We start from the raw sequence: 13,071 nt of genomic DNA on the forward strand, positions 1-13,071 counted from the left end.
ACATCGGGGGTCAGCGTACCAATTCCCGCATATCATTTTTAGTAAGAGAAAAATATTTGTCTTGCATGGTAGCACGCCAATAAGGGTCTTGAAGAAAAAGCTTAGGACTTTTTGGAATCAGAGAGAGAGAGAGACAAGGGAGGCAAGATTGATAGGATTGTAACGTTTGAAAATCTTGTTTTTTGCATTTGTGGTTTTCGTTTGTGGCACAAGGGGAGTAGATGTGATTAGGCCTGAAGGAAGAGACCTAAGAGGATTATGGAGAGACTCTGGGATAGGAGGAACCTGGGCCAAATTGGGAATCTAATCCGAATTGGAAAGCCCAACAGAAAATGCTAGGAATGGATTAAATTGGGCAAAATTCACAAGAGAGGTTAGGGTGTGAGATGGACTTGGAGTGGGAGAGTGTAGCACGTGGTTGGGAGGGGAGAAGCCCTATTGATCATTAAGAAACCCAAAATGAAATTGTGAGTCCAAACAATTGTAGTCTATTACTTGGGGTTTATTGATGGTAGCAAAAAGAAAGACTAATTCATCAAACACCATATAAGGTTAAATAAAAATTTTGTTAGTCAACAAATAAATGTAAAATATTAATGATCCTTGTTGTCTCATTCATTATTCACTTGATATAAATACATAAAACCCTAGAGCCATACACATACACTACAGGTATGCAATTACATAATTAACCTTATTATACAATCTAAATAATACTTCATATTACAAATATTTAATAATATATTTCCCAATAAAAATGATAACTGAAAAAAGAAAAATAATTTACAAGTTTTGTATTTATATTTAAACAGAATTATTGTATAACTAAACTTTTAGGTAATCTAAAGATATAGAGAGCATGTTTTATGATGATATACAAAAAAAAAAGAAAAAAGAAACTCAATTTAAGCATAAAAAATAGTTGAAGCTTTGAGTTTAGACATACGTAAAGTGCATCAAAAGCTTAACAAAAGGATATTTGTGTCCTTTGTAATCATATAGGGAAAGTGCATGAATCCCAGGCATCAATTCAGAGACAGGCAAACAAGTTTGGCCAGCAAAATCATCTTTATCAGTGATATCATATTCATGAACTTCAACTCTAAGCAAAGCTAATTCTGGTATTCTTAGTGGGAAACTAAACTCTTCATTCCAAATAGGTCTCCAATCATCCTCTATTACTTTTGTTTTCTTCATTGTTTCATCTGCTGATGCTCCTGCTATTCCCACCTGAGAACGTCGTACAAACACGTACATGACCATTTGACACCGATAACTAAATAAATTGTCAATGTTTCGGGATTGTATTGTTTTATAAATAATTTGTGATTTATAGTCTTAAAGTTTAGGAGTTTGTAAATTAGAACCTTAATGTTTTTTTTTTTTGTTAATTATAGCAACTAAAGTTTTAAATTCTACTACATTCAAGCCAAATCACATAATTTTGACCATTTTAATGATAAGATTTTTAGGTCAATTGGTCAGAATTTGTAATTTGGTTTGAATGTTGTTGACTTTAATACTTTTATGGCTATAATTCGTAAATGTTAAAAATTAAGGTTGTTATTGCAAAGTTTTAAACTTTAATGTAAACATTAAAATAACTTTACATACCCTAACATAGAAATCCGGTGGAGAAAATGTATCAAAATGGGTCTGTTTAAAGTCTTGGCGCCATCCATCTCCCATGTAAATTTTCACCTAAAAATTCAGAATTTATGATGAGATTTCATTCTTAATTGGATGATCTAAGCTTGCTCATTAGAGGAAAATATAATGTTTTGCATTGAGATTTAGTCATCAACTAATCACCTTTAATGTAGTCTTCACTGATAAATTTGCTTTTGGATCAAAAACTTTGTTATCAGGACTCGAGTTCATTAGGAAATCAGGCTTTTTTACATAACCACAGCCTCCATTGGCTCTAAACATCCCATGCATCAACCATAGCTGTTTTCCATGACCCTATCAACATAAGAGATTGATTAAGCGGCTATCACCTAGCGGCCATCTATTATACCACAACATTTTATTATTTTAATGACCCTGTCAACATAAGAGATCGATTAATTAAGCAGCTCTCACCTAGGCGGTCATCTATTGTACAACTACATTATTCTATTATTCTAATAACCTTAAGGAGTTCTCATGACTTTCATATAAACACGGTTTGAAGGGTCTGATGAGTGGAAACTTATCCATATAATAACAAAATGAAGTTCTTTTATAACTGACTTGTCTCTTAATAAAAAATGCATATAATTCGATTCTATCATTATAAATAACCTGCATGTTGAACGCGACCATTTGAGCTCCATGCATCCAACCAAGAAAAGGCTCATAGTTGGAAGAGTCGAACCGCGTAACTTTAGGGAATATCCTTAGAATATTTTTTTGGGTATACCTGAAAATTGAATACAAACATAAACATGATACACATTCATAAACTTTTAATAGACATGAAATGTTATGAGGTTGTTTCGCTATTAGTTATTTCAATTAGCTTGTTTAACTAATAGATAGCAATAGCGTTTTTTGTTAGTTGTTAACATAGTTTGATAAACCAACTATGCATGATATTTTGATAAAATTAACTACTAATTATTCGTTATTTATTAGAAAAAATATGAAATAAAAAGTAAAAAGTCACTAGAAAAGTTATCCATTATAGACTTTTAAGTTTTTGGGTCGTTTTGTCTATAAAGCTAATTTCTCTATCCCCATAAGGTTTCTCTCCTTTTATTGTATAAATGTTGATTTGTAGTTAAAGAAAAAAGTCAAAATACAAGCTAATGAAAAAAATTATAATTGAGATATGAAAAGGGAATAAGTTTAATGCGGGACAGAGAATGAAGAGATACTTATCCAGTTCGTCAAGCGAAGATGTGAAAGACCATAAAAAAAAGATGCAAAATAAGTATAACAAACTAAAATGAAAAGTGATTTATTTTCATAAATGTTATTGTTATTAGACCAACCAATAAGCTAAAAACTAAAAGCTAACAAAAAAAACTGACAAATAAATTCGTTATCAAACACAACCTATATAACTCTTACAAAAGATGATTGTATCCTATCATATTTGAATCAATGCCACTTTTCCCAAGTAAGATATTAAGTTTGATTTTCAATTAGCCCTTTCATTTCCTCATCGTTTTCAAAATTTCAACAATGTTAAGAATGCTAGCATTATTAATATGGAGTTCTCTCTGGAACCTAATTTTTTCTAATTTTTTTTTATTTTTAGTGAAAAGGGAAAATAGATTAGAGAATAAGATAAAATATACAAGTGGATGGTAAAAATGACTAAATAACAACGAAGAGAGAATATTTTTGTAAATGAGATTAATGAAAAAGAAATAGGGTTATTGCCAAAAAAATTACAAATTCAATAAAATAAACTAAAATAAATAAAAAATGAGCTAATTTGCAAAGACATGGACTAATAATCAAAACAGCTGGTATTGTATGAGAACTTCTCATTATGAAATGTGTCTCTATAATTAGCCCACTACTCTAATCAATCAATTTGTAATTGTAAGAGATCATTTATCACACTAAATATAAATGGATCATCTCAATAAAATTCATCTCACTACGAAACCGTGTCATTTAATATTACTTAATTAAAAAGATTTTTTTCCAGGACTAGTATGGCATGCCAAAAATGTGGCAAGCCGGCCTTTCTGGATTGAAAACCTTGTGGGCCATTTGCTTACAACTACCGAGCCTGTCAAGTAGGCCATGGCCCCGCAATGTTCTAAATTCTAGCCCAGGCATGGACTTGTCCACGTAATCAATTCTCTAGATTTAACTGAACCTTTCTAAGGTCTCTATCATTTTAAACAATAATCACCAAGTACTATTGAGCAACTCATGTGGAAACTTTTTTTTCGATGAGAAGATCTCAAAATAAGATGTTCGTATGCAAATAGTTTATTAGGTTATTCCATACATATATGAAGCTAGTCTTACGGTGAGACATTCTCATACTAAATTTTTTATTACTAATATGGTACTTTTGGTTTTTTGTTAGTAGAGAGTGAAAGATTAAAGAATAAGATAAGAACAAATAAATGAATAAATATGAAAACAAGAACAAAAGGGACATTAGGTTTGTGCATGAAATTAGAAAAAAGAATATGATTTTATATATGTAAATAAAAATGTAACTAAGTTAATAGAACAATTATAAATAAACATCTTAAGAGGGATGAAGAGAGTGTTATGAAACATCAACTCAATGTGATATTGTTTTCATTAATCTATAAGTTAAAACATAATCATATGGGAACTTGTTTGAATCGTCTCGATCTAAAATATTTTGATTAATTTGTAGTTTTGACAATAGTTTGATACATAAATAGAGATACTAACTATCGAAAACGTATAAATTTGTGCATTGGGAAAAGAGAAACGTCAAATATTGCAAGATTTAAAGAATAGATGTATTATTAAACTTTATTTTCAAGTGTATAAAAAGTGTAGTAATTTAATAAATTATTTTATTATAGCTCACAATAGGGGTGTTAGCGATTGGCTCTTGTTTGCGTCACATATTAGTTATTTTCTTTGAATAATTAGTTGTCTAGTCATACATTCGTTTAAATCAAACGTTATGAAAATTTTTGATAAAAATTAATTGTGTCTTAATTATTTATGAAATACAATCTTAGCAGTTTAGCAAACATAAAAGTAAAAAATTAAATGATAGACCGATAAATAAAGTTAGAGAAGAGACATTATACCTAATAATATCAGTTCCATAAGAAGTGATTGCCTTAGCAAGAAGTTGTTCACTCCAACTAAGACGACTGACTTTATTAGGATCAACCTTCAATGACTCCTTCAATTCACCTCTTTTTATCCCTGGAATCGTTATCATTCTCTTGTATTCTGCTGCTTTTTCACTTACACAACCATCATCATTATACTTCTCTTCTTCGTTTTCATCTATCTCTTCAATATTTTCATCTACAGTATTATTTTTGTTGTTCTGTTGAAATTGTATATAAAAAATTGTCAGCTACTCACTTAACTTTTAAAAATATAACATTCAAATGTGTAAAAACAGAACCTTGTTATTATCATCTGATACTTGTTCTTCTCCAGAAAGTTCTAGAATTTCCTTTTGTGATCCATTGCCTTTCTTGCCGTCATTATCAGCTATAAGATACTCCTTCGGAGGTTTTGTGGAGATGATCACCTTATACTTCAATTCTTCTGGGGATGGAAAAGCCTCTGGTATCTCCGATTCAGGATAGAACAGCATATCCCCAAACGTTTCATCGATCATCTTCAAAAATTAAAAATTCAAAACCACCCAATAATAATAACGTCAATTATCAGCTTAACTAAATTTTTGATTGAATTGGTTCGAATGTGATTAAAAGGTTATCAATTCGAATCTCAACCGTCCTTCAAATTCAAGTGGAATATTTCGCAATATGTATGAGGAGAACATATCCTAAACTTTACCATATGAATTTTCAAAAATCGCCAAATAATAATGACGTCAAAACTTTGATCTCAATATATGAAATTTGGTTTTAACAATAATTGGGTTTATTTTCAGCAGATCGAGTAAAGGTTGGTTTATATTTTGCTGTTTTCCCTTTAATTTTTGACATGTATTCAAAATCAATGTGATCTATCACAAATTTGAATCTGAATCACTACCTTAAATTTAAGTGGCATCCACACTTCTACCTTAAAAGAATCTCATCTGAAGGGATTTTAAAAATTTATAGCATATTTTAGTCTTCAATCATAAATTTAAGCTTTTAGTTGAGTTAATTTTAACAATAAGATATGACAATGTTTCATGTTGATCGAAATATATAATGAGGACTTTTATCTTATATTATGTTTTTGACATTTTTATCTTATAGTATGATATATGACTAGTTCATATTAATTATACATATATGTAAAGTATACATACTTTGGCTACTTTGGCTTGAAGAGTGGGATTGAGATGATCTTCAAGAGTTAAAATGACAGGATAAGGAGATGCTGTAAAAGCATGTTCTTTAATTGATTTGAGACATTTCATGAGCTCCACTGGAGTTGTTAGAGTCCTAAAATCACAAAATCAAACCAATTGACCATGAAATAAATCATAAAGAATACACAATATTGGCAAAACAAGCAAGTATAATTACTGATAATAATTATAGACTTACTTTCCATGCAAAACATGAACATTTTGTTTGTTAGGAGTAGGCCAAAGATCAAGCTCTATAACCCTAACACCTTTCTGCAATGCTTTGATTATGGGAACATCACTGCAATCACTGCTCAGTTGATTGCCAGTCAAGTATGAATTATGTCCAGTGAATATGAAATAATGAGATAATGGAGCTGTCATATCTTGATGCACCTTCAAATAAGCATATCCCAACAAACTAAGTCAAAATCTTGATTATAGTTTGAAAATTGCTAATCAAATCCATACGATATACTTCCTCCGTTCTAAAATGCTTCTGTTCTGAAATGCATACTACATTACGATTACTAGAACAATTCATCGTTCAATCTTATCTTATATATTGTGGCTAATGTAAAAGAAAAAATTTAGCTAAATAGAATCTGTTTGAATCCTCTAATCGCAAATATTCATAATATTAACTAGTAATAATTTTTAGTTACATATATTTCAATATATAAACAAGCGAAAACCAAAATTACGTATAGAATTGCATAGTTAAAAGTCATTTCGAGCATAACCCTGTGGCATGTGTCCTCTACTATGATAGACAATTGTATATTACATCTCATGGATTTTAACCATTAAATTGATAATTGAATTCGTAGGTACATGTTACATACAATACCAGTACTCCAAGGAGAACTCTCTAGATCGATCTCGTTGGAAAAACAAAATCCGAGGACACCTGTTTAATGTACAGGTCTCCTCGAAATAACTAGAATCTAAATTTTACCTGAGACTTGATAGGTGGATTGAGGTCAACTGAGAAAAGGTAAGAAAAGAATTCATCAAGAGTAAGAGATTTTCTAGTAGTAATAAGCATATGTATATGAGGATGTTTTCTTCTTAACTTGATCTCTTCCACAATCTTCTCAGCCTCAGTTAATGTGGCGGTGGACTCTCCTTGAACTTCCACCATGAAATTTAGGAGCTGGTCCGCCGTCATGTAGGGCCCACATTCGGCGTATTTATTGAAGAGATCTATAATATCCGACGGCGGTTGTAGTTCTGCCTTCTTGAACTTCCTTGAAAAGCATCCACATATCATGTAACTCTCCATTACTCTACACAATTAAAACGATATCTTTTGTTTTAATACCACAGGATTATATCCAGAAATGAATCCCTATGTATTTGATATATTTTTTTAAGGAGTGTATTTGATATTCTTCATTTCAGTCCTATTTGAGAAACCATATAATTTATTTCCATGTTGACTTGCAAAATGAAATTTAAAAATAATCGGTCTTTTTCTAACTATTACTCTCTCTTCTTATTAGATTTGATGATTTATTTTAATTACTTGCACCTACTCTAATTAAATGTTTTATTATCATTTTTACAAAAAGTACCCGGCTCAAGATATATACTCAAAAAAAGTTTATGTTATAGCTACTCACAAGCCTGCATTTTACACTATAAATTTAACATTTAACAATAATTAACAAATAAATATAAATAAAAAAATACTAATCATAGAAATAAAAGAAAAGTATAATTTAAATAAAAACGGGTCAAAGAGCCATATATGAAAGGTAAAAAACAAGAACAGCAACAGGTAAACGGAAGGTATTAGTAATCTAAGACATGAATAAGGCGTAATAACTCATGCAACTACTTGTATCAATAGTCAGGTTCTAAGAGAGGTGTAACCCATACAAGTCCCTTTTCATCTATTCCCCCTATGTTCTCCTAGGTCTTCTTCGACTTTTCTTACCATTCACTATGATGCTTTCAATCCTTCTCATGGGGGGTATCATATGTCTTTCTCTTCAATTGCCCAAACCATTTCAACCTATTTTTATGTGATCGCACATCCACCTCAGCCAACGCATTTTTGTTATTTCCATCTTATGTCTTATGTTTAAACGTCTTCTTTACTAGCAAATATTTTGTCCCATACAACATAGCAGGCCTAATTGCAACTCGGTAAAATTTACCTTTTAACCAAGAAAAACTCTTATATCCCCATTGGTGTATGAATGTTAGTCGATACTCTGTCATACATGTCCCGTATTGTCTCAATATACCTTTGTGAAATACCTCTAGCCTTGTGGCTATCACAAACGATGTCTCGTGGTATGCTTTCTTACGCTTTCTCTGATTGTCGATAAACACCATATGGAGATCCTTCTTCTAAAGGTGTTCGATTAATCATATAACCTTCGTAAACTACCATACACTTTATTATTATTATGTTACATTATCATTTAGATTTTAAATAATCAATTTATCTAATTTAATCTATATAACTAATACATTAACACATTTATGCATTTCACGTGTAAAATATATTATTCTCATTGCTCTTTTCAATTTTTTTTTTTATTTTAGGTAGTTTATTAATTATTCCCCTAAAAAATAGTGATATTTATATCACATTTTTTGGACATAATTAGTTAGTCACCCTAATTTTAACATTCTTTTATGCTTAAGGTACTCAAATATTTTATTAACTTTATTTTAACATTTTATAATGCTTATGGTTTCCACATATATTTCCACTAATTTTATTTTAATAAATTTTTTTATTCATGGTCTTCATATGTTATCTACTAACTTTATTTATATATTATTTAATATTATTATCCATATTTTTCTCCATAAACTTTAACATTTAATAAAAAAAAATTTCCACCATTTAAATTTCTTTTTTTAATTTTCGTAAACATTACATTAAGAAAATATCAAATAAGAACCTAGAGTGTAGACGAGTAGTTCAAATATAATGACTTGTCTCAATTGATCATTAATTATAACAATAAATGAATGATAATGGTCCAATTGCATTTAATTAAATTTGCAAATAGTTGAGATCAAATCACTACTTTCAAACTTTACTAATTTAGTAATATTCTTTTTACAAAAAGGCAAAAATGACACAAACTTTATGTATTTAACATTATCTTTAAACATGCATGATCTTTATAATAATCTTATTGCCATTTTATCTACTACTTATTTACATTTAAAATAGGTAGCCTTGAATGAGTGAAAAGTTATGAAACAAATTATATAATTAATCAAATTTTTTTAAAAATGAAAACCTTTGACATGATTATGGTTAGAATATTGCTTATAAAGCATACATAAAATCATAACCATATAGAAGTAATATCATTGGAATAGTAAAAGAAATATTTTTTAGAAATTTAAAGAAATATTAATATCCCTACCAACCCTTGATTTCATGAACTTTGGCTTAGGAGTTGGGATATGAATTTCCTGTCACTAGAGTACTATAAGTAAAAGCTCAACCAAATTTCTAATTTACTAATATTTCTTTTTATAAAAACAACTTAAATTAAGTTGTTAAAAATTAAACTTTTATCTCTAATATTAAAATGAAAGAGAAAAAATAGTAATAGATTTATGATTAATAAATAAAAAGAGTAAAAATTTAAAGGGTTTAGTCTTACTATACACAACTTCTCTCTTCTCTCTAGGTTTTGCTCTCTTCTCTGGCATTTTGCCATTGCTATGGCTAGGAGTCAATGCAGTTCGTTTTCAATAAATAATCTTTAGAGTTCAATAAGTAATCGAGAATAAATGGTTGCACTATTGAAGATTAGATCCTTGATATTTTATGTCCAAGGTTGCTAGTTATACTCTGAGTGCGTTTTTGTCCTTAGCTGCTCATTGCCTCATAGGATTTCTCTTTTGTCCTTCATGATATTACTGTTATTGAAATCAATATTCCTTTTTGAGGTTTCGTGTGAAGATTGCTATAATTCCTTACCTGGTTTTCTCTCATTGGTCCAAGAGGCCTGCATTTAATGCAAGACTCGACCTTTCTTAAAAAGGTGAATCTTTTTCCTATACCAAATGACTATTTATGTTAGACACACAATTATTTTAGGAGCGATACTTGTAGAGTCATTGTGATGTCTCTATCTTTCATCAAAGACCCGAATTCCAGCAAATCTCTAAATATCATTTGTCTTTTTCCAAGTGTTAGACCTTTCTGAAAGTTGATAGGAGTTCGAATATTCTCTAGAGGGGGATGAATAGAGAGTATGCCCGTTTAAAATTTTTGTCTGGAAGGTTTGCTCAAGAGCTTAGGTGACCTTTCAAAATTGTTTTCTGGAACAGCTTTAGGTCGATTGATAAATCTATAACGTACGTGCGAAAATAAACTTAAACAATAACATGCGATATGTTTACGAGGTTCGGCTCTAAACAGCCTACTCCCCGCCTATGGGTTCTCTTCCAACCCGTAGAATTCAACGCCTTTTATTAATGAACTTTAAGACAACTTAGAAGATCTCTCTAACTTCTCTCACCACGTTCTTCCCCTTAAAGAACGTCTTACAAGTTCTCTTAATAAAAGCACAAATTCCAATCTCACAATAGAGATTACAAAGTTGAACAATAAAAATTCTAACTCTTTTGAACATTAAATCCTATTACAAAATGTAAGAGTTAGATGAACTAAGAATTACAACACTTTTTGAACGTTTAAAGAATACTAGATCTTAATTTGAGAAGAGAGAAAATTATAAGAAAATGTTGTCATCTTAATCGTTGAATGAAGCCTTATAATTATATATGTCACGCCTCAACATATCCTTGTAGAGCAAGAAAGCTTCATCCGTCAATTTCATTGGTCTGGTTAATCTGCACCAGTCTTCAAGATCTTGAGCTTTAACTCAAACTGACGTTGCACTGACAGCTCATATAATTACGTCATTGTGTGCTGTAATTTGTTATTAACAACTATTGCTATGCTGCCAGGTTAGAACTCATACAAGATATTGAAACTTCAACAAAACCAGATAATACAACGTATAAATCTTTATTCAAATTTAATTTCTATTTTTAGTGTCAATTTAAATTATCTTTTCTTATTTTTAGTGTCAATTTAAATTATCTTCTTATTTATAGGAAAGCATATAATTAGTATAGTTTAATTTCAAAATAACTAATTTAAATTCAAATATTCAAATATAAACCATGTAATAACCTATTCAACGTGTAATGTATTCAAACATTTAAATATCTTGAGCACACGTTTATTTTAAAACTCAAAGTTAAAATACAAATATAATTCATGTATTTCAACGTCTTGAACATACATTTATTTAATTCAAATTCAAATATAATCTTATCCAATATACAATTATCTCAAGTCATTTAAACTTAGTTTAAACTTTATTCAGTATGTATTTCGGACTTAAAATATGTATCAACTAATCATTTAATATTTAATATGATTTTGGACTTACTTAAATAACTAAATATAATTGTTTAATTTATTGTTTAACTTAATATGTGTTTTGAATTATCATCACTTAAGAGAATTGAGTCTTCACTTTCAGCTCTCCAGCAAACCTTCTGAACATTGTAAAAATGGTTTTCTATATCTTCCTACCAATGATGTACCGAAGGTAACTCTTGGATCAGGTTCCTAACTGTCTAGTACAAACCGTCCAGGTTATCTTTTGGTCCAAACAACCAATAGTCCAGTCCAGACATTCTTGGCTATCTTTTGGTCCTTACAGCTTATAGTCCAGTCCAAATATTCTCGGCTATTTTTCAATCCAAATAACTTAGAATATGGTCTAGACACATACACAAAGTATGTAATTTTCTTCTTAACTTTACATTTAATTGAAGAAGTACTCCCTCCATTCTTTTAAGTTCTTCCACTTTGGGTTTTTCACACATATTAAGAAAAAGGGAATCTTTGGTTGTAGTGGGTATTATTTTAATTAAATAGTAGTGTGAAGTAATAATTGTATTGAAAGTATGAGAGAGAAAATAATTATAAATAAAAGTAAAACGAAAAAAATTGATTTTATTATATTAATTACAAATGAAATAGAACCTTACAATGGAGGTAATTTAACCAACTTTCCAAATTGGGAAAGTTTGGAGCTCTACAATCAAAAAAAAGGAGAGAACTTAATCCCTCCATACAAAAACCAAAAAAATCAGAAATTTACAATCATGGATCAGCAAATTACATACATTGGCCAAATTAAACTAACATGGATCAGCAATTACATGTACTCTAATAAGAAATTACATCAAATAATCTGAAAAAATGACCTTACAAATTCCAGTTTAGCCTATAAAGGCTGCTATTTGTGAAAAATCAGTAGCCAAACAGATTGTGAAAAATTGGTAGCCAAACAATCTGGACAAAACAGCAACATTATCTTCCAAAAATTAGTAGCTTTTCTTAACAGCTTCGAAAACAATAGCCAAATAGTTTGTGAAAAACATCATCGTATCATTAGCCTTCAATGGCTTCGAGAAGTGAAGATGAGCAACAGGGGCTTGGTACTATGGATCGAATTTATACGTTCCAGAGTCTAATTCTAAATCAAAAGAAGAGCCACAGAATATGGAAGAAATAGAACCACAGCAACAAAATCAGCATAAGCCAAGACTCACGAATAAGTTAAGGCAGCTTATTTTCCAAGAGATGTTGTCACTAAAAGTTAGTGACTCACTTCCTCATGGTACATTCAAACGCATAGCTCAAAAATACAGCTAGATACATAGAACCATCCGAGATTTATGGAAACAAGCAATACAAACCAAGGAAACAAACAAACCATCACTAGTGGAAAAAAACGCATCTGCTGCATGTCATTTGCTGCGGTTTTCTTTAGACGCAGCATTAAATAGCAAAAAAAAAAAATAATCATAGTCATATTCTTAATATTACTTGGTAAGTTGCGATTTTAAGGTTTTTATAAGCTTTTTTGGCACTTTCACGCATAAAGTTACATGGTAACTTGGTTTGTTTTGCATGAAACTTTGCACACAACACTATTTGGTATATATTATTGTGTTGAACGTATTAGGATTGTAAATCACAGTCATAATCTTAATATTACTTAGCTTGTGTT

General features: G+C 30.1%; 1 protein-coding gene across 1 annotated transcript; it reads right to left on the minus strand.

Moving 5' to 3' along the window:
• Window positions 1–589: 589 nt before the first annotated feature.
• LOC130814251 (phosphoinositide phospholipase C 4-like) lies at window positions 590–7,503 on the minus strand. Its single transcript, XM_057680341.1, has 9 exons — window positions 6,945–7,503; window positions 6,186–6,382; window positions 5,945–6,080; window positions 5,078–5,296; window positions 4,749–4,996; window positions 2,287–2,404; window positions 1,813–1,965; window positions 1,615–1,701; window positions 590–1,230 (listed from the first exon to the last, which is right to left on the minus strand). The coding sequence occupies exons 1-9, from the start codon at window positions 7,269–7,271 to the stop codon at window positions 937–939; spliced, it is 1,779 nt and encodes a 592-aa protein (XP_057536324.1). The 5' UTR covers window positions 7,272–7,503; the 3' UTR covers window positions 590–936.
• Window positions 7,504–13,071: the final 5,568 nt, after the last annotated feature.

The sequence above is a fragment of the Amaranthus tricolor genome, chromosome 5, assembly GCF_026212465.1.
Source record: "Amaranthus tricolor cultivar Red isolate AtriRed21 chromosome 5, ASM2621246v1, whole genome shotgun sequence".
Classification (NCBI taxonomy): domain Eukaryota; kingdom Viridiplantae; phylum Streptophyta; class Magnoliopsida; order Caryophyllales; family Amaranthaceae; genus Amaranthus; species Amaranthus tricolor.

Excerpts from the sequence above, each read along its gene's own strand:
- LOC130814251 (XM_057680341.1), bottom strand. The coding sequence starts at position 7,271 with ATGGAGAGTTACATGATATGTGGATGCTTTTCAAGGAAGTTCAAGAAG. Across the intron at positions 6,081-6,185 it reads GTTCATGTTTTGCATGGAAA|GACTCTAACAACTCCAGTGG; the intron begins GTAAGTCTATAA and ends TTGTGATTTTAG. Across the intron at positions 4,997-5,077 it reads TATCAGATGATAATAACAAG|AACAACAAAAATAATACTGT; the intron begins GTTCTGTTTTTA and ends CAATTTCAACAG.